General features: G+C 49.4%; 1 protein-coding gene across 1 annotated transcript; it reads right to left on the reverse strand.

Moving 5' to 3' along the window:
• Window positions 1–32: 32 nt before the first annotated feature.
• WLS (Wnt ligand secretion mediator) lies at window positions 33–27,925 on the reverse strand. The gene is made up of 12 exons (XM_051798248.1): window positions 27,717–27,925; window positions 16,122–16,394; window positions 9,494–9,618; window positions 8,839–9,000; window positions 8,029–8,165; window positions 7,511–7,679; window positions 7,236–7,333; window positions 6,672–6,735; window positions 6,241–6,384; window positions 4,866–4,949; window positions 3,303–3,456; window positions 33–2,223 (listed from the first exon to the last, which is right to left on the reverse strand). Exons 1-12 carry the CDS (start codon window positions 27,820–27,822, stop codon window positions 2,114–2,116), a joined length of 1,626 nt encoding a protein of 541 aa, XP_051654208.1. The 5' UTR covers window positions 27,823–27,925; the 3' UTR covers window positions 33–2,113.
• Window positions 27,926–27,976: the final 51 nt, after the last annotated feature.

Raw genomic sequence — 27,976 nt, forward strand, 5'->3', positions numbered from 1 at the left:
CAACAACAAATTCCCATGGCCAACAACAAATCCACAATATTGTATATTTTATTTAAATTAACAAAACTACAGGTTTTCCAGGTTGCTTAAAGCATTCTGTAAAAACTGAACTCAACCTAAACAAAAAAAGGATATACTTTAATAAGACCCACGGACTATTTCCAAGACATATGAGTAGGGCTTAGGGATGAAAAAATAAAAAACCCACACACGCACACACACACGTCCACACGCCCCGTAAACAAACTGTTAGTGTTGGACACAGAATTTGGTTTGAAAGCTGTGGGTCCCAGTTCACGAAGAGCCTTTACAAAACAGAATCCTAGAGACTAAGCTGGAAAAGAAACCACGGACACACCTATGGGAACAACATAAATATCACGTAAGGACCCAAGGGAAAAGGGATGTTAAAGTTGCAAAGTCGAGCGCTCAGCCAGGAACGTGCTGGAGTTACGTTGATGTGCATTGATTTAATTCACTTTGCAATGGAATAAATACTCCAAGCAGGAACACCTACTCAGCTGTGACCCTGCTGGGATGCTCCAGGGGCCAGGGGAGCTCGGGATCTCGGAGAGGGTGAACACAACAAACAGAATTACTTCCTTTTAAGAAAAGCCTGTAATAGCTCCAATCAATACAAAGGAAGCAGCCCTTTGGCAAAGGGGTCTGCTCAGTGTGTCACATTGTAACCAGAGGTACAGCTCGGGGTGCCCAGCAACCTAAAGGATGCAAGATGATCTTTTGATTCACCCTCTCTTTTTACCAAGTGTTGAGCTTTAATAAATGGATAGGAATAAATTTTGGGTGGGAATCATGATGGTACCTGGGCTGACAGCCTGGCAGCAGCTTTGGGAGCTTCTCTTCCTCATCTCTGACCCTTCAGCCACATACAGCAGCAGCAGACCCTGATCTTTTAGGGACAAAACTGGGAGGGTGGATTACATGTTACTAGCAGTTAACACTGCTTATTTACTACTACTACATTTATTATTGCCAGCTTATAAGGCTCTCTGGATGCTCCAGGCCCTGGGAGGTGTGTCCTGAGCAGCATAGACCCTTCTGGCCACAGTTCTTCCCCCCCACCATTCACTGCTCTTAACTGGTCCCAGCACAGTCCAATTCAAGCCTCCACCCCGATCAGTTCCCACTTCCCTTGCAGTGCCAGCAGCCTCCCAGCGTGGGGCTGAGCAAGCTCGGTGCCTGTGTTTGCTCTGGAAAAGTGAATATCGAAGATCCACATTAGTGCGTGACCAACTGATTCTTTCAAGTCTGATAATCCCTGGAGGAATCCAGCTCTACCAAGTGTGCTCCAGCCCAGCAGTGCATGGAGGAGCAGGACTGCCCAGCTCACAGGGATGCCCCACAACAAAAGGGAAAGATGGAGGAAGCTACAAAAGCCCAGGAACTGGCTGTGGGATCAGCACCCCTGGAAACTGTGTCAGGAGTGCTCTGTTCTCCTGCAACTCAGCTCAGCATCAAGGTTGGACATTCCCTGTATTCAACAAACAGCTGTAAACCCTACTGAGAATGCACGTTGCTGCTCCTACAAAAACCTTATAACAGCCTACTCCTCTCCCAGCTGTGCTTCATTCAAGGACAGAGGGTGGCTGCAGGGCTGCACTAAAGACTCAAACTTGGGTTGATACAGTTACAAATGGTGGAATTAAATGTTTTTACAATGAGGATTTAGTCCCTCTCCCCATCAGCACCTTGTATAAGTTGCACACAGGAGAAAACTTGGACTACTGAGTATGTGCTGCCAGCTGAGCTCCCTGCAGCACCTTTTTATGCACCAGCACACACGGCCAAATAAAACCAGCCCCACGGCAGCTCTGCCCCGTCCCGACGTCCAAACGCACGACTTTGCAACCCTAATGCCTTTCCAGCAGGGTTTTACGTGCCCGAGTGGAACACAATATACACATCCCTCCCCCCAGGAATAACTACACCATAGTAAAGAGTTACAAATGTTCTGCTCGGTGTCACTGCTCTGAGAACACACCAGGGACGGGGCGCTCAAGGAGCGAATTCGGCCGCAGAGGTCTCCTGCCAGAGAGACTTGTGTGTCCTCTGCTCCCACCCCAGGCCAGGGCCCCACTGAGGCACCTCTGTGTCACTCCTGAGCCTCCTTCCGAGCCAGCTTGTAAACCTCCGTGGGCCCGTCCACGTGGGTGATGGTGGTGGTGAGCTGCAGCTCCTCCCCGCTGTTCACCCCCAGGTCACCTGAGAAACAAAGTTGTTCTGTTAGGGGGTCTCACAGGAAAATACTGGACAATTAGAAAGTGAAAGATCCGGTTTATTCTCTCCAGGCTTTCAGGAGCTGCCTGAGCTACAGACCAGGCAACAATCCTATAAATGCTTTTATTTACAGTTATTTAAATAGAAAGAAAAGAGAGACATTGAGAAGCTGGAGTGTGTTCAGGGGAGGAAATGGAGCTGGAGAAGAATCTGGAGCACCAGGAGTGGCTGAGGGAGCTGGGGTGGCTCAGCCTGGAGAGAAGGAGGCTCAGGGGGGACCTTCTCACTCTCTGCAATTCCCTGACAGGAGGGTGGAGCCAGGTGGGGGTCAGGCTCTGCTCCCAGGGAACAAGGGACAGGACAAGGGGAAATGGTCCCAAGGTGTGACAGGGGAGGTTTAAATTGGATATTGGAAAAATTTCTTCACGAAAAGGGTTGTCCAGCCCTGACACACCTGCCCAGGGCAGGGGTGTAGTCCCCATCCCTGGAGGGATTTAAAAGCTGTGTGGATGTGGCACTTGGGGACATGGGTCAGTGGTGGCCTTGGCAGTGCTGGGGAATGATTAGACTTGACAGTCTTAAAGGTCTTTTCCAACATAAACAATTCCATGATTCTGTATCAGCAAACAATGATTTCTGTACTACTGAAGACTACTGATAACAGAATCCAACAGTGCTGCCATTCCCTACTTGCCCAGACTTCAAAGAAGCCCAAAATGGTTTGAGTTGGAAGGGACTTGAAATATCACCCAGTTCTAACCCCCTGCCATGGGCTGGAATGCCATGCACTAGATCAGGGATTCTATTTTCTCCATTCCTCATCCCTCCCTTTGAGCTGCAGTTACATCTGGGCAATGCTAAAATGTACAAAAACCACCTAGAAGGTTCGTGCCAGCCTTGGCTACATACTCAGACCTGTCCAACCGAGCCTGCCTCGAAAACTAAACCATAATTTCCATAACATTTCAAGCTGCTGAATATGCAGCTGAGCCAAAAGCAAATGTGCAGAAGGCATCCCCCACTTTCTATCTCTTTCCCCCCTTAGGTCACTCAGAGGCACTCACCATTGGACTGGTCCTCGCCGTAGTTCTTGTGGGACGGCGCGTACAGGAACATGAGGGCAAACACGTAGAGGTTCCACATCCCGTAGATGCCCGTGAAGAAGGCGCTGTTCACCTGTATCGTTATGTCCCCCCACTTCCAGTGGCCTTCTGTCACCTGCCCAGGAGAAAGAGCAAATTCTGTACTTTGAGTAAATCAGCGAGAACAGCATCAATTCAACAAGATGGAGTAAATGGAGTGGAACAGGTTCAGTGAAGCAGAAGCCAGGCTGGGATTCTCCTCTTCAGCCTCAATCTGCAGGGAAAAAATGATCCTGACAAAATGATTCCATCAGGATTTCTTTAGCTTTGATGTCTCATTTAATGTGACCAAACTGCTCTGTTCTGGATACACCCGCTGCAACCATGTGCTCAGCACACAAAGGGCAATATGTGAGGACAAGCAGTGACATCCACAAACATCCGACTGCTAAAAATAGTACTTTTATAGCAGGAAAACCAGCGTGGATAATATGAGAGCTGATGTGCTGAGCATGGCCTCCTGCAGCTGTCTGAAGAGGGGGGGCTGACAGCACCAGCCTGAGACACACTGAGGTTTGTCAGCATCCAGGAAAATACCATCAATGTTAATGTTACTAGAAGATACACAGACTGCTCATACTGAAATACTGCTTTCTGTTAAAGAAAGACATAACAGGGAAGAAAAAAGCTAAACTAGCTTAAAAAGAGAGCCATGGAGATGCTCCAAGGGCTGCTCTGGAGCCAGGCTGGGAGAGCTGGGGGTGTTCAGCCTGGAGAAGAGAAGGCTCCAGGGAGACCTTAGCGCCTAAAGGGGCTCCAAGAGACTTGGAGAGGGACTTTGGACAAGGGCCTGGAGTGCCAGGACAAGGGGGAATGGCTTCCCACTGCCAGAGGGCAGTGTTAGATGGGATATTGAGAGGAAATTCTTGGCTGTGAGGGTGGTGAGGCCCTGGCACAGGTTGCCCAGAGGAGCTGTGGCTGCCCCATCCCTGGAAGTGTTCAAGGCCAGGTTGGAGAGGGCTTGGAGCAACCTGGTCTAGTGGAAGGTATCCCTGCTCATAGCAGGAGGTGGAACGGGATGGGTCCCTCCCAACCCAAACCAGTCTGAGATTCCATGATTTCAGCAGCAACAGAAGCTCATTAGTACAGAGACAGTGTCAGAGCTCAGGTTAAACAGGTACAGCTACTGCTGGGAACAGTCAGCCCAGGGAAGGCTGGATTCTGTCATGTCTCTGTGGGCACACAAAGCCACCAGAGTGTTTCAGTGTGAACAGAACGTTTTCCCCTTGCTGAGTTCTCAGAAATGACTAACCCGTGTTGGCCCATGTTCTGCCCAGCACAGCCCCAATGCTTTGGAAGCCAACAGCTTTTGTGCGGCTCCAGCCTGAGACATTTCATGGCAGAGCTTCAAACAAATGAAAACAACTTCTTAAAAAGCAACTTGCTGTCAAATGTGCTTGTAACAAGCTTGTCTTGTCTGACCAGAGCTGGCGTCAGGAGTGGCTCAGGAAGTGGCTTCCCAGGAAGCCCAGTCCTATGGCTCACCTGGCTCACAATGAAGAAGATGACAGTCATGGCTGCACAGGCCAGGGTGATGAGCATCAGGAACTTGAACCTAAAAATCAGCCCCTGTTTAGAGAGAAATGTCACTGGTCACATTAACAGAATCCACAAAACCCTTTTTTGGTTTTAGGATAGACAAGACATGAGTATAAAAAATGAAAGAGAAAAAAAGGGTCCAACCCACGAAACCCCAAAGCAAAACAACCTCCACCCACTCCTGTGCCGTGCTCAGCACAGCCCATATCCTCCGCTCCCCACACGTCTGCGCTGCTCCGGATGCTCCGCGCGGGCTGGGATGTCTGGACAGCGCTGCCTTTCCATGACATTTGCTCTGGTGACTGATTGACCAGGAGTTAATTGACGTGGGAGAGGCGGCGGGTCGGTGTGAGCTGGGTCCCAGCCTGACAGCTCATGGGTCTTGTAAAACAAACATGGGGGGAGTCGGTGTCTCAGCACGGGCTCTGGTCCCACCACACTCATCCTCACCCTCAGCCTGGCTGGGAGGAAGCTGCAGCAATTCTAATGCCTGGCAAACCCACGCTGGCTCCACAGAACAGAGATCCCGAGACAACCTCAGGCTCAGGATCTATCCCACTCCTCACCGTCCCTGCTTTCACTAGTTTTACATTTTTATTTACAAATGCTTTTGGTTTTGTGTGAGTGTGTTGGGGTTTTTAACCTGTTTTTGGAATTTAGGTGGAAATGTCAGTGTCTGTGTAATGACTGTGCCACACCACAACAACAGATGACTATTAATTTAACTCTTCCACACTAGATCCATGCTCACCAGATGTTTGGATGTCAAGCGTGGCAGCAGCAGCTCTGCAGCACGAGCTGAAGGCCTGTGCCTCCTGCTAGAGGGAAAAACACTCAATATCTGCTTCAAATTCTCCCAAGTCTGATTTTCTAATTTTTTCTGTGCATTCCCAGTGGGTGATCATGACTTGTGTAAATCAGAAGTGACCATGGTTTAACAGAACAACTTTGAGGATAAATATTTACACCCCTGTGGAAACAGCTTAAGCACTGAGAGCGAGTTCCTTGAGTTTGACAGTTGGTAGAGGCAGGTAGGACAGGAACACGTACAAAATCATGGGCTAAAACAGGGATAGTGAGCTGAATGTGTTGTGTTTTGATCCCTGTTTCCCTCTAGCAACTTGTTTAGGAAATGACAACACCAAAATTCTGAATTTACACCATGGAAAACCAGGTGGTCTCGGCAACACTTCCCACTAAACACAAAAATTATTCTTAAAGGTGGGAAAATGGAGGTGTGGGGAGATTATGGGTAGAGGAGTCTCAGCACAGACTCCGAGGTCCAAAAATAAAGAATCCATGCTCCAAGGAGGGCAGTTACCTCATAGTGAAGGCGACGAGCCTTGCTCATGGCAGGGAGGCTTGACTGCTTCCCACTGATGTTTCTGAACACTTGGAAGACCATGAAACACAGGAAGAGAAAATAGAGGCACAGGCAGATCCCTGCGACTATAATAAAGGCCATCTGGGCAGAGAGAGTTAAGGGAAAATTGTACAAACTAAAAAGAAATACCAGAAAACATTATTCAGGTGATTCACATATTCCGTTCCCCAGTGACTTCCCCTCACACAGCATCAGTCCCCTGAGGTGTCCAGCTCCAAACCTGCCAGGACTGCTCCTTCCTAAGGACACTGGCATCTGCAGTGCCTGAGCCGCCCCTGGCCTTCCAAAATCAGGGTGGAAGTTTCCCCATACTAGGAGGGGAACATCTCCCTCTCCTACTGACCCAGCCTGAGGCGGGGGAAGGATACAGCCAGCTCCGTGCCCACCTCGGTGGTCCAGATGCTGTAGAAGGGATTCTTGAGTTGCACCCCCCTGCAGAGGACAGAAAACACCAACTGTCAGAGGCCAACAAGCTCAGAGGGCCCCATATCCACTCTGCAGCCTGGGAATCACAGAACCATAGAATATCCTGAGCTGGAAGGGACCCACAAGGATCACGAGTCCAACTCATGGCACTGCACAGACACCCCAACAGTCCCACCCTGTGTGTTGTTCAAATGTTCCTGCAGCTCTGGCAGCCTTGGGGTCATGACCACTGCCCTGGGGAGTCTGCTCAGTGCCTGACCACCTTCTGGGGGTAGAACCTTTCCCTAAGGTTTCACATGGGAATGGCCAGCTGCGCTGCTTTGCCCTGTGTGTGAGGCAGAGGTGAGGTGGGAGGTGTTTCCCTGCTGTGACATTCCAGCACACTTCAGAGCATCCACAGAAGCCTCTCCAGGCTCCAGGAGATGGGGCTGTGCATCCAGCCACGGGCTGAAACTGCTGGTCCCTGCTGGGGGAGGTGACCAGGAGCCTGGGATTGCTGCACCCACCTCTCGCACATGTCAAAGATGAAGAGGCAGAAGGAGCCCACAGCTATGGGTCCAACTTGCTTCCAGTATCCCGAGAGCCGATTCCGCTCGCTCTGGTCCTAATCAGGTCAAGAGGTTTGGAGGAGGAGAAAAAGGGAAAGCAATTTAGCCTGAAGTGCCCTCACCTGGTGCAAGTCCCCACAGCATCATTTCCAACTCTCAACAAGTACAAGGGAGCTGCCAGGTATTGCTAGGATCAGAGCTGGAAACCCCCTTCCCATTGGTGTGATACCCACCATCATGTGCTCCCCACAGAAGATGATCCAAAACGAGAGCAGCATGGCATAGAAAATTCCTTGCCGAATGTCTCCGAAGAGCAGCATCCAAGTCCAGTCAAAACCGATGGAAAACCACTCTACAGGGATGTTAATGAACGTCATGGAAATTCCCAGAGCAAAGATGACCCTGGAGAAGCAGATACACCATCTCTTTCCAGTGTTCAAGGGAAGAACAGAGCCCCAAAATCCAAAGCTGTGCATGGAATGCAACAGAAGGAAATCCAGCTCTTTGGGAAGTGTCACCTCCTGCCACCAAACCCTCTAGGACTGATTGACTCCAAGTAGTTCCTCATTCTCCATGAGTTCAATGGGAAAGAAAAGAGAAGCTATGGAGCTCTCCTGCCCCCAGTATGCCTGGGCGGAGGGAGGGGATGGAGAAGAGACAATTCCTGTCTCCCCAACCATGGGCTCTGCCTGGGAGCAACAACCACCTCAGGGAGTCCCCTTGCTCGAGGGTCACCTGGGCCCAAACTCACTTCTCCAGCAGGACGGGAGCACGTGTCATCAGCGTGATCCGCCTCCAGTACCACACCATGATAATCAGAATGCTGGGGGTCAGGAAGGTCTTCATGGCAAACCACACCTTGGTGAAGCCTCCGTTTTGATGGATGCCCTAAGGAAAACCAAGGTGGAAGGTGACTGCTATACAGGGTTTAATGTCATCATTCTGCTTACAGGAGTGGCAGGAGAGGCACAGACATGGCAGTGCATCCCAAAGACATGGGCTGGCAATCACCAGAAAGGGAGCAGGTGCCCACTAAGCCCCCAGGCCACCTAGGCAGGTTCCACAAGGTCTGAAAACAAATACCAGCAGACACGAGGCAGGAGAGGGGATTCTGACACAGCATGGAAAAAGCTCACAGAATTACTCCCAGACAAGTAAGGGGACACTCATGGAGCCAAGTCATCACTAGTGGGAAGAGCACTGGCCAAATGAACGTGTTTCTCCAGTCATGCGCCCTCCCACCACTGTCTGCAGCCACCACAGCCCTGGCTCCCTGCTGTTCTGCTCCTCCTTAACTCGTACCCATGAGAGGGAGGACTGCATCCCAGCCAGACTGTGGTGGGGAGGGGAGAGAACAGGGGAATTCTCGGAGCCACAGAAAGAGCCCAGCATTGGAGGTGGTCACAGGGCTCGAGGCTTGGGGAGGGCTCCTCAGAAGAGCAAAGAGGGCATCCCTTGGGAAGGAGGAGAGTCCCATGTGAGGCTGGAGCGGGACCAAAGGAGCTCAGGACAGGAAGTAGGACAGGCAGCCACCCTGGTGGGAAGCGGGCCGGACACTCACCACGAGGCGGATGTCCTTGATCTCACCGATGCCCACGTTGATGCCCTTCCTCTCGTTGACAGGCAGGCGGATGTTGATGAGGTAGTACTTGTGTGCCACGCTGCCGATCTCCATGAAGGGCAGGAAGTCGCAGTCGTAGTGCCGGCCCTCGGACTCCAGAGTCTGGAGAAAGGGCAGGGAGCAAAACCATGGCTGTCAGTCCCCAGGGACCACCACACCCCCCCACAGGGAGGGTCTGCAAGAGCCCTCAAACTGGGAGCACCAAAAGCCTGTTTGCCAGTTCCTGGGGAGAGCCTGTGTGAGACAGTGGCTTGGGGACATTTATCCTCATGTTTTTATTGGTTTGGGTCATTGAATCAATAAGTTTGACCTCAAGGAGGTTCACATTTCAGGCTCTTTAACAGTCTTAAAGTCAAGGGAGCCTTCCAAGATGAACCTTTTACAACTCCCTGACAGGAGGGTGCAGCCAGATGGGATTCAGCCTCTTCTCCCAGAGAGCAAGTGACAAGAGGAAACAGCCTCAGGTTGTGCCAGGGGAGGTTTAGGTTGGATACTGGGGAAAATTTCTTCGCAGAAAGAGTGATTCTATGATTCTATGACAGGAAGAGGACAACTCCCACCCATCCCCACTGCCAGCATTGTCCAAGCTCCTTACTTTCGGTGAGCCAAAGGTGCACTTCAGCTTCCTGTTCTCTATGGCATGAGCTATTTCTTCCCAGTCACTGAACGTGTCATCACGATAGGCCAGCGACACATCCAGCGTGATCTCTGCATTCTCCTCTGTAAGAGGGAGGAAATATGAGGCTTGTTATGTTCCCAGAGTAACCAGAAAGCACCATGTTCCTTTATAAAGAAAATTAAGGTGGTGAAGTTGAGCTATCCTGGCCTTGCTGGAAAAAACCCTCAGAAACAACCACACACATGATGGCATTGATGTTTTTCATACATCTGATTTGGCTTAAGTTGTTCTCCAGAAGACTTTTGGAGCCCTCCCCTCCTTGCCCACACCTGCACTGACTTGTCTGTGCCTTTGCAGACGTCCCAACTCGCCCGTCAGTCACACAGGTGGAGCTCATACCCCAGCAAGGTCACACCTCAGGATGGGCATCAGCCCCCCCAGACGTGTTCAAAGGGAGAGGATGGGCTACAGCTGCTTGTAAATGTGCTCTTGCCAGGACACTGCAAGGAGGTCATTGCTGCAAGGAGGAAATGAGGCTGGAACAGGCTTATTTAGGTGCTGTAACTGAGCATGTTCATGAAATGAAGAGTTGCAGCTGAAGCTGCCAAGGAGCAACACATCAACATGTTTAAAAACCCGAAGCAAGTCTGTACCAGCTCCACCAGATGTAAAATCCTCCTGTTTACCAGGAACAGATCCCAGGGAAGGCTCTGAATGAGAAACACAGTCCAAAATGAGCATGTTCATGTTACAGCCCAGCCTCTTTTTATAGAGCACCAAATTCTCAGAGCCACAGCTGTTGTAAAAGCTACAGAGGATGGCTACAGAACTATCTGCCATGGAGAAGTTGGGGGGGAGTGTTGTTCTGCTGGAAGGCAGGAGGGCTCTTCAGAGGGACCTGGACAAACCGGAGAGACAGTCTGATTCCAATAGGATGAGGTTCAAGAAGGCCAAGTGCCAGGTCCTGCACTTTGGCCACAACAACCCCATGCAGCACTATAGGCTGGGGACAGAGTAGCTGGAGAGCAGCCAGGCAGAAAGGGAGCCGGGAGTCTGAATTGACAGGAAATTGAACATAAGCCAGCAGTGTGCCCAGGTGGCCAAGAAGGCCAATGGCATCCTGGCCTGTATCAGGAACAGTGTGGCCAGCAGGACCAAGGCAGCAATTCCTCCCCTGTTCTCAGCGCTGGTGAGGCCACACCTTGAGTGCTGTGTCCAGTTCTGGGCCCCTCAGTTCAGGAAGGATATTGAGGTGCTAGAGCAGGTCCAGAGAAGAGCAATGAGCTTGGTGAAGGAACTGGAGCACAAGTCCTATGAGGAGAGGCTGAGGGAGCTGGGGGTGTTTAGCCTGAAGAAGAGAAGGCTCAGGGGAGACCTCATCACTCTCTCCAACTACCTGAAAGGAGGTTGTAGCCAGGTGGGGGTTGGTCTCTTCTCCCAGGCAACCAATAGCAGGAGAAGAGTACATGATCTTAAGCTCTGCCAGGGGAGGTTTAGGTTGGATATCAGGAAGAAATTTTTTACAGAGGGATTAATCAGACAATGGAATGGGCTGGCAAGGGAGGTGGTGGATTCACCATCCCTGGAGATTTTTAAGATGAGACTGGATGTGGCACTTAGTGCCCTGGTCTAGTAACTGTGGCAGTGTTGGATCAAGGGTTGGACTTGATGATCTGGGAGGTCTTTTCCAGCCCAGTTGATTCTATGAAGTGTTGGGAGATGGCTACGGAACCATCCGCCATGGAGAAGGGCTGGGAGATGGCTATGGAACTATCTGCCACGGAGAAGTAGGAGATGGCTACACAACCCATCAGTTATATTTTTGTTGGGAATACGTGGTGGCACACTCATCCAAACTGATGGGAAGGGGCGTGGATGGGATCTGTGGTTGGGAGCTGCTATTTATATGTCACTTGGAGGTGGATGGGTTGTGCATCTGATGTGGGGGCATCAAATTTTTCTGAGCATTTTTTGGCACACGTGATCTACACCATCCTGATCCATATCCAGTTCCTTTCCAGAGCTGCCACGAGTTGGGTTTCCATGAAACATGAATTTGCCATCTCAGATCTGCTGTTTAGGAGACCAGCAAAACAGATAAATGGGAACATAAGGTTGAACTTGGCCCAGCTAAAAAGAACTACAAACTCCATTTCAGAAGCCATAAAACCAACTGGAATGCTTGGGATTAAATCCAACAAAAACAGCTTTCAGTATTTCATCTTCGCAGTCCAAGTGTTGCTGCTGCCATCGCGTATGAAAACCAGAAGGCAGAAGATGACTGCTTTGTGCTTTCCCAGGCCAATGGATTAGAGGCTCCCTCTGGATTTCCATCAGTCTCTGCATTGGGGTGACACCTCCCATTAGAAAAGAGTTTTGTGCAAAGACCCTTCAAGGCTGCCAACATAAAATATAGATATATAAGTATACATACAGACGTACACATGTATTCAGCACATCAGACTGATGGCAGGGCTGGGTTAGTGGTTGGACTCAATCTTAAAGGTCTTTTCCAACCTAAATGATTCCACGATTCCCTGATAGTCCTATGCCAGCTCACTCTCAGCTTTCCACCAGTAACTCCCACTGTCCCTGAGGAACAAGTAAGGACATTGACACTGTCTAGCACAAAAGTGAATTTTAAGATTAGTGCCTTAGTCACATAATTATCAAAATGTCAGATGGTGAAGAGACAATTTTGGGGAGGGGGGATTGTCCTTTTCCTGCACAGCATTAAACAGCTTCCCACTGCCAGAGGGTAGGATTAGATGGGATATTGGGAAGAAATTCTTCCATGTGAGGGTGGTGAGGCCCTGGCACAGGTTGCCCAGAGAAGCTGTGGCTGCCCCACCCCTGGAAGTGTTCAAGGCCAGGTTGGACAGGGCTTGAAGCAACCTGGTCTAGTGGAAGGTGTCCCTGCCCATGGCAGGGGGTGGGAATGAGATGAGCTTTAAGGTCCCTCCCAACCCAGTCCCTTCCAGTTATTCAGTTCTTCCACTCATATTAATCAAGGCTCTCCAGAATTTCACAACAATTAAAGGCAGAAATTTGTCTTATTCAGCACCAAGAGATGAAGTTACCCCTGCCAGGGACCCTTATGTCACAAGGACCACACCAGACACCTTCCCACAGGTCTTGTAGATGATGTGTGGTTAATCTGGAGCCTGGTAAATCCATTTGGGAGGAGCAGCTGTGTGGCACTGTGTGCCGACCTCACTCTGCCACAGGACTGTATTAACAACCCTACAGCACTAACACAGGGTCATTCAGAGGATCACTCATTCCAGGGCTGCCCAACAAGGAAAAGACATGCTCCTGTGGGCATCCCAGCTTTGAGCCCTCTCCCTGATTCTCCCTTCCCTGGATTATGGGATGCTCCAAAGCTGGTCAGAGCTGTGACTCCCCCACAGCGAGGGACTCACGGAAATTCTTCCCATTGGCATTTTCCTGCCTGGGATCTTTTCCATGATTCACTTTAGTGTGATCCTTGCCCAGGATATCTTCACTCACATTACAATAGCCTAAAAATAGCAGAGTTGTTTCAGGAGGCGGCTCTGGGCCAGATGCACACTGACACAGCTGGCTGGAGAGAAGCCTAGGGCAGGCACACAGAAATGCTGGAATGATTCGCATTACACTTCCATGCTTCACCAGCTCCCTAAAATTACAAATCCTACCAAGGAGCCCAGAGCTGGATGAATTAGAGCAGGAGGCTGCAGCACTTGGCCCTCTGACTGTACATAATTGCATTCCAACTGCAAAGAAACTCCATCTCATTCCGGCCTTTCCCTTTCCCAGTTTTGGGAAGGGGTTTTAATAATTAAGTACACAATGCATCAAAAAAAGATAGGACAGCTTGGGCACAGAAATAGCCTCTTCCTTGGAGGAACAGTCTGATTCTCTTCCAGCTTTCTATGAAGGATAAACACAGGGAAGTATCTCAGTTTTAAACATCTACGTTCCAAAAACATCTGTATTTCAAAACCAGTGAAAGTCCAGAGCGAGTTCCCAAGGTGAAGTGATTAGAGCTGGTTGCTGGTGCAGATCCCAGGGCATTCCAGGATGCTCAGCCCCTGCCAGGCTCTCCCGGGGCACCTTACCAGGGACTCCCTCCCCTCTGTCCTGGGACAATCCTTGCTGGCTGGCTGAGCAGGGCTGACACAGGCATGACTCCTGCTCTGCAGAGATGAGGAGTCAGCCATGAGTCACCAATGTCTCCTTACAGGCACAGCCTGACTGCCCTTGTCCTGGAGCATCCCTTTCCCAGCAGGGCTGCAGCACTCAGCACTCCTGGAAAAGCCAAATGCCAGTTTATTCTGTGTGCTGGCCTTGCTTATGGATTGCAGAGGAAGAGAATGACCAAGTGCTCTTGGGGACAAAAGAGGGTGACAGTTTGATGTGGCTCAGCAACATCCCTTGAAGATGAAGGGGAACTCAGCAGAGCCCAGGACTCTGCACAGCACCTTCAGACCATGCTGTGGGGCTTCAGGAGCAGGGAGAGCAGGATGTTTCCTCAGGCATCAGCTTTCCAGAAGGATAACATCTGTGCAGTTGCCGGGCAGTGCTGCTTTCCTGGATGATCTGAGGCAGCTCCAAGACAGTCCTTACAACAGTGCCCAGTGGAGGCTTCACCAGCCACGGTGCCTTCCAGGAGTGTCCCTGGTTTGGCACCAGCCGCTGCTGGCATCAGCCACAGCACAAGAGTGCTGGCCTTGAGGGCTCAGAGCTTGAGAGAGAAAAAACTTGAATTGTTGCTTTAAAAGAAATGAGGTTATTTCACATCCTCACCATCCCCTTTACAGGAGCTGATCCCAGTCACCTGATGAAATGGGGCTCTTACACTAGTTCCAGGTTAACAGCAGGATACAGACACATTATGCGATTATTTCACCTTAGCGAGATTTGTTCTTATTTCTTTAAGATCTGTTACAACACAGTCTAGCAAGCAAGAAATGTGTTACTCACTAGTTTCTTAGATCTTAAATTTATGTCTGCCTTCAGCTTGGCACAAAGTATTGGAAAACAGCTTTTAAAATATTTCTTCAATGAAACAAAACCTTCAGGATGTGCCAAACAAGCTCACACCATAAGAAGTATTAATGTCCCTCATCTTCAAATGCTTCTTATAAAGAAAACCAGCAGCTCCTGAACGCCAAATGGCAGGACCTGAGCAGTGACAGCAGTGACACAGCTCACCCCAGACCTCCCTTTTACTACCCAAGAGGTGGCCCAAGATGAGCTTTTCTGCTTTTAGATCTCGAAAAAGCTTCCCACCTTTGCAGGACTCGGTCACTGAAGGGCAGACAATGACCTGAAGCAAAGGCTCTGCTCTTCCAGCAAAAATGCTGCCAGAAGCTTGTTTAGCATTCCAGCAGCCTGCTCCAGGTGCTCAGCCATTCCTGACTCCAGCTCAGTGGTTCGACTTGAAAAGCCTCAGAACAAAGCGGTGTTTCCCTAATGCAACCATCTATTTCAGACTGAGAAGTTGAGGCCTTAAAGTCACAAAGCTGCTCTCTCTGAATTTCAGAGATAATTACAGGGATAAGAATACACATGTCAGCTTTCTACAGTCTCAGTTTTAACTTAATGATGATGCATTAATGTAATCCCCGCCCCACACCTGGAAGGGTCCAAGGCCAGGTTGGACAGGGCTTGGACAACCTGGTCTAGTGGAAGGTGTCCCTGCCATGGCAGGGGTGGAACTGGATGGGCTTTAATGTCCTTCCCAACTCAAACCAGTCTGGGATTCTATGATTCCATGATAAATAGCTGGCAGGAACAGGTCCATGCTGAGGGAGCAAGTAGTGAAGGAAACAAAGCTGGCATGGAAACTCAGCAGATCAGCAGTGACCTCGCTGCTCCTATTTGCTGGTCCACATCCCCAGCTCCTAAACCAGATTTACTCCCTGAACTGATCTACCACACAGATCCAACCCAACCAGGCTGCAGCCAGGGTAAGAGCTACAGACACTCCAGTTCAACCAGTCTGAAAAGCAAATTGTTTATTCAGTGTAGGTTAGGGTTGTTGTTTCTCCAAACACTAAAACATGCACACACATCTACAACTTCTGCCAGGAAGGGGCAGAGCAGTCCTGCCCTTGCTGCTCCCAACATCATTTTGCAGATTTTAGTGCAGCATTATTTTTGAGTTTGGTATTTTTTCTTCTGTTGTGGGGGATTTTGTATATTTTTATTTGTGTATTTGTTTTGTATATATACAATAGCTTCTAACTGAAAGAGAGCAGGTTAAGATAGGATACTGAGAAGAAGTTGTTCCCTGTGAAAGTGGTGAGGCCCTGGCACAGGTTGCCCAGAGAAGCTGTGGCTGCCCCACCCCTGGAAGTGTCCAAGGCCAGGTTGGATGGGGCTTGGAGCAACCTGGGATAATGGAAGGTGTCCGTGCCCATGGCAAGGGGATGGAATGAGATGAGCTTTAGGGTTCCTTCCCAACCCAAACCATTCCATGGTTATTATTCCCACCTTCAGAACATTCCTGCACTACCTCACTGTGCAGGACACCAGCAGCCAACACGTGGCCCAAGGTAAAAGCAGCTTTAAGGGAAACACTATGGGAAATGAGACCCCAGGGGACAGAGCCACTCACTCAGGTCATTGTCCATCTTGAAGGCGATGTCCAGCTGCATGATGAAGAGCATGAACTGGAACCAGGGGCTCATCTCCTTGGTGGGCAGCGGGACATGCACAGCAAACACGATGTCGTTGGCCTCGATCTGCCGACTCACCGCCTCATCAAAGTCCTTCAGCTTCTTGCAGTGGTTGGGTCCCCAGGGCATCAGCCACTTGGTTTTGTGGTGGTTCTTCCTTACGTCAATGCACTTCACTGACATGTAAGGAACAGCTGTAGTGGGGCTGGGAGCTGTGAAGGGAAGAGAACCACATCTGTAGCATCTTCAGATATCTTAGACAGTGGTTTCCCCCATCAAAATACACAGCTCCCCATTCAAGTCTTTGAAGGCAATTTAAAACAAATGCACCCAATGCTGCTCCTTCACAGCTCCTTGATCTCACAGTCAAGTAATTAAGGTTATTACATCTACAGACATGTTACTGACTTTGTAGTGGGATCAGATGAGGATTAGTTGAAGAGCCAGTATCTGCCAGTTCAGCCCCAGATACCTCATCACCCAAAATCATCCTGTGTTACTGAAAGCTTTTCCTATGCAAACACCCTTCCATGTGCTCACTCAAGCAAATCCACAGGCAAAGCATGTGCCCAGATAAACCCGGATGGATAAACTAATCCTATGTAATACAAAGTTGTGAAGTGAAATTTATTAACCCCCCTCCCTCCCGAAAGTTCAGCTCTTTTTAAAATGAAAGCCAGGCTTGAAATTCCAAAAATTAGGTGCAAATTTAACCTAGTAAAGTAAAACATGCTCTAATGTGAGTGATAAGCATTAGAGTGTCTCTAAACTATGGATTAAAAGAGAAGTAGCACACAGAATAAGGGACATTCAAATGTATAGAATAAGAGATACTGGATGTCAAAGTCCTCAGAAAAAGGACACCACGGTGCTCATGTGAAACTGGGGAGAAGGTGCCCAGGCCAGGAACTCCTGCAGAACGTAATTTTCATGTTGTCACCATCCAGGTTCTGACAGATGGTCCAGGACTTCCCAAGCAGATCCCAATATTCAAATGAGAGAAACACCCCCAAGCTGAGCATCGCTCTCCCACCCCTCAGCCCTCGGTTCCCGGCCCTGCATGCACTGCTACATCCAGATGATTCAGCCCTGGCTCCTGTGTAATTTGGACACAGCAAGATCATCCCAGCAGCTCTGGAGCTGGTTGGGATCCCAGCCAGGAACCCTGTGGAGCACCTTCCCCAAGTGCCACCTCATCACACGGTGACATCCGCGCTCCTTCCTACGGTGGGGAGGTGACTCAGTGAGGGCTGCAGGAAGTTATTCAAAAGCCTTGTTTATAAACTGCATTTTTTCCATTTTTTTGACAGCACTGAGTCTGTTTCAGCTGCAAAGTCGCAGTGATGCCACACAAGGGTGGGCTCAAGGGGATTTGCATTGCTGGGTTAATGGTTGAGCTCAACAACCTTGGAGTGCTTTTCCAACCTAAAGGATTACATGAATACTTGTGGAATCCAACCTAAATTATCCCATTCATACCTGCTCTTGATCTCAACCCACAGTGTATACATTGCAGTGCTGCATCCCAAGCTCTCGTTGCATCCAGTGGTCCCCCAGGAACCACACAATGCTCATACATCAAAACAGCCCCCCCAGCCAAGTTATTGAGATGTCAGAAAGAAACAGCAAAATAGAATAAAATAGAATATAACAAAGCATTCAACAAACAAACAAAAATCAAGCTAAAGTCCAGGGTAACAGAACACTTTTGTGACATGCCCATAGTGCATAAAACACTGCAATAAATGTTGATTCCTTCATTGTGCCTCGATGCAGAACACAGCAACCACTGCTAAAACTGCAGCTGGAAGGGAATATCAGGAATCTTGTTGTGAAATAAGGCAGACATTCCAGCCAAGCTCTGAGCTTTTCAGCTCTGATAGATTCTGTGTGATTTCGAAGTAGGTATTTCTGAATTAAGAGACATCGTTCCTTCTACAGAGAAGCCGAATGTTTCTTGCTTTGATGCAACTCATTATAGCCATAAATACATGTTTTCATCACTGCCTGATTATGATTTTAAACACTTGGCGTGCTCCCTCCAGCCTCCCCTCTGCCAAAGTTACAGCTTTGAGGAGCAAGAGACAATTACTATATATATTCCTCATCAGGAACTGCGCACCAAACAAACGTCGGCACTTGGCTTCCATCACTGATTTGGCTCCTGTCCCATTAAATTCGAGTGAGTGTTGAACCAAGTGGAAAAAAAATGCTTTGTGAAGCTGCAGCCAAGTCAACTAACAGTATTACAAAGTGCTATGCAAAACAAAGCTCGCACCGAGGGATTTGGGCTGTGCAGTGGTGCCAAGGCGGCTGCTCCCAGCCCTGCTGCCTTTGGCTGGGGGAGGCTCCATGTATTCCATGATATATGTTAGCCTGTAAATAATTAAATAGCTCTTGGTGCATAATACAGTGGAGAAGCCTCAGCCCGTGTTCCAGCTGCTCGCTGTGGGAATGCAGGTACCACTTGAAGTAACCGAGGGGCAGGGCTGCCATCACAGAGGTTTGGGAGATGCCAGTCAGGAGCGCAGCTCTCCGGGAACCAGCCCTTCGAGCCAGGCCTGCCCATGCTGACCCCAGGAAAGAGTCCTGGCTCCAGAGGGCAGGAGCAGCCATGGGGCAGAGACCCCTCATGCCAAGGCGTTCAATACTAGCAGTGCCAGATGCCAAAAGCTGTAGGCAGGAGGCTGCTGGACCTGCCAGGACTGCCAGAGGTTTGGAATGGTTTGGGTCAGGAGGGTTCTTAAATCCCATCTCATTCTACCCCCTGCCATGGGCAGGGACACCTTCCACTAGACCAGGTTGCTCCAAGCCCCATCCAACCTGGCCTTGGACACTTCCAGGGGTGGGGCAGCCACAGCTTCTCTGGGCAACCTGTGCCAGGGCCTCACCACCCTCACAGGGAGGAATTTCTTCCCAATATATCTGACCTAAATTTCCCCTCTTTCAGTTTAAGCCCATTACTCCTTGCTCTATCACTACAGTTCCTGAGAAAGAACCCCTTTCCAGCTTCCCCCTCCAGCATGGATGGTATAAACACATTTGTCTTAAAGGTACGAGGCAACCAGCATGTGCTGCTGGGAAACGGGGCAGCTCTCTCTGCATGGTCTCCAGCAGAGCATGTGGAGTTGCTCTGCTCACTGGAGAAGCCCCAGGATATCCCAAATTCCAGGGGGACAGCTGATCATGCTGCTCCATGTGATGGTTTTAGCCAGGGAATACCTGGAAAGCCAGACACCTTCAGCAGTGTGGCCACCACTGCCCAGGGGAGGGCTTTGATGGACTGTCAGAGCCACCTGAGCAGTGTCTCACAGACTAAAGCAACTCCTGCACAGAACTTCATATTTTCCATTCAGCCAGGAGTTCAGAGCAAGGCACTCAGGGTCTGATCCCACCAGGTCACCAGAAAACAAGACCCAAGGGTCTTAACTCAGGAGCAAAAAACAAAAACAAACAAACAAAACAAAACAAAAACAAAACAAAAAAACCCACACACTGTTTCTCTAGTTCTAGACTTAAATCTTTAGAGAAAAAATGTCTATAAATGAGCCCAATTTTTCAGTCTTTTTGTTTTAGAGTATTACATACCCCTACAATTGGGTAAGAGCCACCATCACTCAGTATTTTAATTTGAATAATTAAGTAGCTCCCCCAAAAGCTCCTGTGATGAGGCCTCAAATAATTCCTTCCTCCTGCACACAAGTTACACGCAAATATCCCCCCCCCCCAGCCCACACCTCTGTGATCCACATTTTGCACCTTCTCATCCCGAGCACCTCCAGCACTTCCATTAACCACCGACCCTTGCTCCCGCCCCATAAACAAGCCCTTTGGAAACTCTCAATTGCATTGTGTCCACATTGATTAAAGCCTGAATCCCCCTGACCTCGGGGGGATTTAACTTCTCCCGGCCCCGGGAGCATTCTGCTTTTCTACTCAATTACCCCCTTCCGCGCCAGCCAGCACTTCCCAGCGAGCACACACAAAGGGCTTCTGCTTCATTACCCTAACGACTGCAGGGTAGGAATAAACAAGCTAATTTATCATGGGCAGACCCGGCTTTGCCGACTGAAACAAGCACAATCTGAATAGCATCACTATATCCTTATTATATATATATATATATTTACTGCAACATGAAATTTCTCTTTTCCATCTCCCTCTTTCCTGACCTCAGTGCCATCAGTTTAATATATTTGAGTGGCACACAGATCGCTATTTTTTATTGCTAGTTACTGTTTCACATAGCCTTTTTCTGAACACTGCAGCAGCTTTTATATGCAGAGCTACTGTATATTTAAATAATTCATCTTTAAAAAAAATAAACCACAAAAAACCCCCACTGCCTACTAGAGGCCCACTCCCCTTTGGAATGTTATTTCTTTGTCACCATTTAGCTTCAAGTTTTATCCAGACCAAAATACTTTCATAGCCTCAGGGCACCAATTCCATCGTTATTTACAGAGAGAGTTCCCAGACATCCTATTGCAGCTGAACACCCTCATTCCTGTTGTCTCCAATAGATTTTCCAACACAAGTTTCTCTGTCTTGTTTCATTTCAGGCCATAAAAATGAACCTGTCCAAACTGTCAAAGTAGAGTTTGGGAGATTTCCAGCTCAACTCCATTGGATCAGACCAGAAACACCGTGGATGCCCATGACAGGAAGTGTTCAAGGCCAGTTTGGATGGGGCTTAGAGCAACCTGGTGGAAGGTGTCCCTGCCCATGGCAGGGCGTGGAATGAGATGGGATTTAAGGTCCTTTCCAACCCAAACCATCCCAGGATTCTGTGACTCCATAACCACACAGCCACATATTCTTGTGTGCACAATCATGGTCAGAGGGGTGGCCGGTTGTGTTGTTCCTCAAGGACAATGCTTCTCCAAAGCTACTTTTTCAGCTTTGAACTGTGCTATCAGAAAAAAACCCTTCAGAGGAGCCCAAACTGGAGATTTTCCCCCCAAAATCAGTTCCCAAGGAGCCACAGGAACAGCCATGCCAAGAGCCTTTAGAGCAGGGGGGTCCCAACACCCTGTGAAGCTGCTGCCACCCAACAGCAGCTAAAGGGCTCTAGGGGAACAGCCCTGATCCTGGAGATAAGGGATTATTCCCTCAGCCCCAGGCAAGTCACAAAGCTAGAAAATCCCAGGAGGCACAATTACATTTGCTGGGAGAACTGACTGAATGATCTCCATAATTCACATACATATGAAATAGCAGCAACTAAAGCAAATGAAGTGAGTGCTAGTGGAGTTCCCTAAATGCAGAAATACATATTCAAAAATATTTTATTTAAAAGAAGAAGAAAAAAAGGGAGGTAGAACTAATTGCAATAGACAGTCTCATCTTCTTCCAAATTGTCCTGTGTCAGGTTTCCACTGGAATAAAATGCACTTCCTGCAACGCCCAGCCAAGGTATGAAATCCCTGCAAACAGAGGTCTAGGAGAACGGGAAGAGCTGTTGTTATCCAGCAGTTTTTCTCCTGAGCCTGAAACTCCCCAAGTTTACAGATAAGACACCTTGGAAACAGCCAGTACTCAGATATGTAAAGAATTCCATCTCCATGTGAATAGGCAGGCCCAGGTCCTGGCCCTTCCCCAGGGACACCTTGTGTCCTTCAAAGGCTTTCCCAGGCTATCAGAGAGTTATAACCGGACTTCAAAGGCCATAAATGTTATTTACTAAGGAAAAGACTTCCTGTTTAATGGCTTTCCCTTGCAAAGGGCAGAGAGACAGCAGGGTAAGTGCTCAGGTCATGTTTAAGTCCCATATCAACACAACAGAGAAGCAGAAGGAGGACTGTCCCTGTCACCTGAGCTACAAGGCACAGAGTTCCCTAATGCATCTCTCCCAAGTTGACTTAGTTTAGAAGTGATGCAGCTGCAAGAAGAGATAAAAAACAGCACCTGAGAGGATTCCCAGCTCCTCAAGCCCCTGGCACTACGGTTCCTGCCTGGGAACTCTCCATTTCTACCACTTCTGCCCATTCAGCTACAGTTACAGCTCTTAAAAAGAAGAATTGAGCAGACCTAAACTAAATAGACATGACCTTTCGTGTCTGCTTTTTCTTCAGCTCCCAGTGCTTCTGCCAAGGCTGTAGCACTGCAGGAATGTGTCTATACAGAGGATCTATTGGCATTCATGGCCACGGAGCAGCACCGACCATCTCCTGGAGGGGCCCAGGATGAAAGGAAGTCAGGCACACAAAAATGCTCTTTGTCCCTGTCTGCAGACACTCTTTCCTTGCAGGCTGCACCACATACCTTGGAAATCCGAGTGCCTCCCCTGTCAAAAGATCAGTTCAGCCCTAAGAAGGTAATGAAATCCCAGGAAAGAAAATTAAATCCTGGAAACTCGGCACTCAGGAGCCAAATCAGACATTTAGATAATGAGCTGGGATTGTGGAGAGCTGCTCAGCCATGGCCACACATGACTCATTATCTCTCCAGGCGAGACACACAAGGAAGTTTGAGTTGCTCCAGTCACAACAATTGTGTCTTTCAAGCCTAAGCCGAGGGAAGGGAGCAGTGAACCTGCACTTTTTTAAACGCATCCCCCTAGGCCCAGAGGACTCGTGCTACATAAATACCTCCACTTTTCCAATCAGTTAAATTTCTAAAGTGTACAGTTGGGCACCAGACTTTCAGCTCTTTTAATCACAGAGAGTTCTCCACTCCCTGGGCTTGTCTGAACCAAAACAAGATAATCTTTGACTTGGGATGAGGCATCTTTGGAGTCATAGAACAGCTTGGGTTGGAAAGCACCTTGAAAATAACTCACAGAAAATAAATTACTGAAAATCACCTTTTCAATTAAAAAAACCCAGATTTTTGAAGCAGGGATGTTGCTGCACAGAGCTCTGGGCTTTTTTCCTCTTTAAAATACTGTATATATAAAAGAATTCCAAGATGCAAAGGGATTAGAAAGATACTTCCAGAAGATACACAGAGGAAGGTAATTTGTAATCAAAAGCTTTGCTTTCAAAACAACCAGGATCAACACTAAATCAAGTCAGATTTCATACACACAACTTCCGCCACCTCACCAGCTGCCAGGGGGGACACAGGGAGGACACAGGTGTCCCAGCTCAGCTTTGGCCTGGAGCAGTTCTGGTGTGACCTCCATGGGAACATACTGGTCAAAATCCCCAGTAACAAGCACGGCCAGATGGATGCTGCAGCTGGTCCAGCTGTGGGAATCATGGAATTGTTTAGGCTGGAAAAGTCCTCTCAGACCATTGAGTTCAACCATTCTCCAGCACTGCCAAGGCCACCACTAACCCATGTCCCCAAGTGCCACATCCACACAGCTTTTAAATCCCTCCAGGGATGAGGACTACACCCCTGCCCTGGGCAGCTGTGCCAGGATTGGACAACTTGTCCATGAAAAAATGTTCCCAATATCCAATCTAAGCCTCCCCTGCAACAACTTGAGGCCGTTTCCTCTTCTCCTGTCCCTTGTTCCCTGGGAGCAGAGCCTGACCCCCACCTGGCTCCACCCTCCTGTCAGGGAGTTGCAGAGAGCAAGAAGGTCCCCCCTGAGCCTCCTTTTCTCCAGACTGAGCACCCCCTGCTCCCTCAGGTACTCCTGGTGCTCCAGACCCTTCCCCAGCTCCATTCCCTTCTCTGGACTCACTCCAGCCTCTCAATGTCTTTCTTGTTGTGAGGGGCCCAGAACGGACCCCAGGATTTGAGGTTCAAGGTTTGTCCGTATGCCGAGTCCAAGGCTGTCACAGCTCCCAGGCCTGGTGGCACCCGGGAACAGCCACACCATACCCAGAGAAGGCAGAACACGTGAGGGCTCCTGGGAACACTGTGACTGTAAATCAGCATCAGCCTCATTTCTCACAAATGATAACAGGAAACATTCCTGTTGATCCCAGTCCCCTGTAATTTATGCATGCCTTTATTCATAGCAGGATAGTGAAGACAAGGCTGCATTATGACAATTTTATGGATCATGTTCTATCTCCTACTGATACATCCCAACTGAACACATCACACGCAGCCCAGAAGCGTGACCTTCAAACAAGATGTTTTCCACGAACGGAGCAGACACGAGGAATTCTGTGGGGTTTGAAGCAGTGACGGCCCCACTTGTCTGGAGCCGACAGCTCATTACCACAGCACAACAATACAGAAACAATCAACAAAATGATCTTTTGAGGTCTTTTCTCCCTCTCTGGCTTTGCAAAGCTCCCTTAGAAGGCCAGAGGAGCTTCACCCCACCAAGGGAATGACTCCTTTACACATCCATCTCATGCTTTGCCGACAGCTCTAACCAAAACCCACATGAGAGCTGATAAGATTCCTGCTGCTAAATAAAAGAGCTGTTGGAAATGTGGAAGTCGTATTAAAACTGGCATTTTGCAGGTGACTGTTCAAAAACAAGCTGGGGAACCACCAGCGGCAGAACTCCCCGATTTCAGGCAAACAAAGCTTTGTCATGGTTGTTTTATCAGGTACCAACATGCTGCATTTGGGTATTTTGGACTTGCACTAGTAATCTGTTAAAATAGAGCACTTAGTCATTGTTTTGAAACATGACCTAAGTGCCTGTGAAGGGAAAGGCTTTGCAGCCCTGTCTCACTCGTGTACGTATTTTGGTTTGTCTAGACCTGAACAAACTAAAATAAGTAGATTTTGGTGTCTGTTCGGTGGATCAAACCAGACCAGGACATTATTTCAGTGACACCTCTGCTCCCATCCCACCCTGTGTCACCTCTGGAGCGGTCACGCCATGTCCCTGCTGCTGGAGCTGGTGGCACTTGGGGCTCTCCCAGCCGGCTTCGCTCCCCTCAAGACATTGGCCACTGGCCCCTCCTCACCAGGTGCCTCTTAGGAAACACTACGTGATCAGAACTAACTAAAGGGGCAGGACCCCACTGCTGCAAGCCCAGGGTCAGTCACTGGATCAGTTTCTAGGGATACAGGGAGCCCAACAAGATGTGATCCAAGGTGGTTTCCTAGGAAGAGCTGCATGCAGACCCCCAGGCTTCGATGCCTTGCTGTGTCTCACCCTGCCAGATGTTGGGAACCACACCTAATTTACACACAGAACTTAGTGTTGCATAAGCACCAAATATCCTTGGGCTTCCAGCTCCCAGGAGGGCTGGCTGGGAGCTGTTGGAGCCTGAAGAGAGGGAGGAGGCTCTAAACTCCTTGAATGCATCAGGAGTGGTAAATACTGTGGAGGAAAAACCAGTTTGGGTGATTGATTAGAGCAGTTTGATCTGATAGAAGACCAGAAGTTGGGATTTCCAGTAATTAAAGAACTTTCTCCTGCAGTAACTCCTTAGGACATGGCAGCAAATAGAAGATGCACTTATTCCAACAGGATGAGGTGCCTGAGTTTGTGCAGGACACTGAACTCAGCCCAAATCACTGTCTCTGATGGCAGAAGAGCTCCTTGGCCCCAGCCCAGCCAACCTGTCCATGCAGTTTTCCAGCTCCAGCATGAGCTGGGACCCCCATCCATGATGGGGGAACCCAAGGTGGATGGCCAGCAGCAGCAGCAGCCAGTAAGGCAGGGAATAAACCAGATGGAAAACTGAACTAACAGCATATAAATTCTTCAGTCTTTGAATCCCTACACACCTGAACAGAAACATTTGTCTTTTTCCTTAAAAAGGCAACTATAAACATCAGTTTATCACATCTGTCCCCAGATGCCAGCACAAACAGGGCTTTCTGATCCACACTTGCCTTTGGAACAAGCAGCTTTTTTAAACTTAGCAGTGAGAAACTACTAGAAAAGATGAAGTCTGGCTTTTCTGCACAGCACAGGCCAAGGCATTTTATCTCATGAATCAGTGGTGGGTTCAGTAACCTGCTCTTGAACCAGCTCTTAAAAAGAAAAAGAAAGGAAAAAAGCCAATCCTGATAAACTTCATATAGGTTCAGGCCTGCAAAACCAGAAAAACTGGTTTTTTTTCAGTTTGTGCTAGAGATTCCTTTGGGATAAAGGTAAAGAAGAAAGAGAATGAGGGAAACTGAAGTTTTCCAAAATTACGTTTAGTGGAATTTCTGTGGTTATTAGAAGCTGATAATTAGAGAGGCCACAAAGGCAAAGCACTGACAGGCACCAGGAACACGGAGTCTGCTTCCTGAGGAATGGCCGAAGGAATTCCTTCAATCTTTTTCAAATAGCCCAACTTTATTCTCCCAAAGAAGCACAACAAATTTCCAGAGTGATGTGACTCTGGCTATCCACTGTCCTTCCCCAAGACCCCAACAGATAGGGGGAAGGGGATGAATCCCGAGGAACTGGCCCTGCTCCGGGAAGTGGGGGTTTGGGTGGGGGATCCCCCGCAGCGCAGGACAGTCCTTCCCTGCCAGAGCAGGGCAACATTCCCACCCTGGAAATGGCCAAAGCAGCCAGATCCATACAACCATCGTTACAAGGAGCTGGCGCACAACTCAGCTGCTTTCTAGTAAAAAAAAAAAAAAAAAAAAAAAAGGAAAAAAACCCAAACCCCAGGACTGCCCCAAACCCGCTCTCCTCCATTTTCCTTCCTCCATCCCTCAGGAAAAGCTCCCGCCCGGAGGCAGCCCCCCATCGCAGGGCTGTGTCCCAATTCACATCCCTGCCTCCGGGAATGCTCAGGGATAAACACAATCTGGGCTTTAAAGTTCCCGGCGCGGAGGTTCGCGTGCGGAGCCGGGGGGTGCCCGGGAGCGAAGCTCCGGGGGGGACGGAGCTCGGGGGTGTCGGGGGTGGAAAGGAGGGATAAACCCCCTCCCCCAGCAGCCACGCGGGTTTTCCGCGAGCAGGAACAAACCAAGGCCAAGCTTACAAGGATTTGAGCTCCTCCGGGAAGGGGATCGAAGGGGGGATCCCTCTGGAAGAGGATCGGGGGGTGGCCGGGGGGTCCCTCTTGGAAAGGGATCGGGGAGCGAGGGGGGTGTCCCTCCTAGACGAGGATCGGAGGGCAAAGAGGGGAAACAAGTCGGGACAAAGCGCGCGTGGAGCGGCGGCGCGGGGGGACCCAGAGCCGGGAAAACCCCCACAGTCATTCCTCTTTTTCTTTTCTTCTCCCCCCCCCTCCCTTTTTCTCCCTCTAAATTTTTATTATTATTTTTTGTTCTCCTCCTGGCAAGGGGGAGGTTTCCTCCCGCGGCCGGTTCGGAGGCCGAGGCACGGGGAGGGGCAGAGCCAAGAACGGCGGAAAAACCCTTTAAAAAATAAATTATTATTATTATTTTTGAAGACAACTTTGAAACGCGAGGCTCCCTGCGCGATCCGTCGCCATACTGAAGCTTTCCCCCTTCCCTCTTTCTTTAAGTGCGGGCTGAAACCAAGCCAAAAAAAAAAAAAAAAAAAAAAAAAAAAAAAAAAAAGAGAAACCAACACAAAAACTTTTCCCTGCCCGTCTCCCCCCGCAGCACCCGCGGGACGGGCACAAAGGACCCCGAGCCGGGATCGCTTCGCTACAAAAGCGGGTAATGAGATCATGGGCGCGAGTCAGCGATACTGTAACAAGCACTAAACAAGAGCGGAGCGAGGAGGAAGGAAAGTGGCCCCCGGCACTCACCGATGAGCCCTCCCACCAGGAAGGCGATGACTTGGAACACGAGCAGGATGCCCCCGACGATGCAGAGCTTGCGGGTGCTCATGTTCTCGATGATAGCCCCGGCCATGCTGGCGGGGCGGGGGGCCCGGGGCGGGCTGTGCTGCGCTGTGCCCGGGCCGCGGGCAGCGGCAGCGGCCCCGCTCCGCCGCCCCAGCCGTGATTGTGCCGCCGCCCGCCGCCGGTGGCCCTTTAAAGGGGCTGCGGCGTCACGTGGCACCGCC

The sequence above is a fragment of the Manacus candei genome, unplaced genomic scaffold (assembly GCF_025592945.1).
Source record: "Manacus candei isolate 608988 ecotype Guabito, Panama unplaced genomic scaffold, ASM2559294v1 h1tg000005l, whole genome shotgun sequence".
Taxonomy (NCBI): domain Eukaryota; kingdom Metazoa; phylum Chordata; class Aves; order Passeriformes; family Pipridae; genus Manacus; species Manacus candei.

Bases quoted from the DNA above. Each gene is read 5' to 3' on its own strand.
- WLS (XM_051798248.1), bottom strand. From the start codon at position 27,822: ATGGCCGGGGCTATCATCGAGAACATGAGCACCCGCAAGCTCTGCATC. The intron at 7,680-8,028 runs GTGAGTTTGGGC...CTGCTTCTCCAG, and splicing joins GCTCCCGTCCTGCTGGAGAA to GGTCATCTTTGCTCTGGGAA. The intron at 6,385-6,671 runs GTATCCTTCCCC...CTCTCTGCCCAG, and splicing joins AGGTGGGCACGGAGCTGGCT to ATGGCCTTTATTATAGTCGC.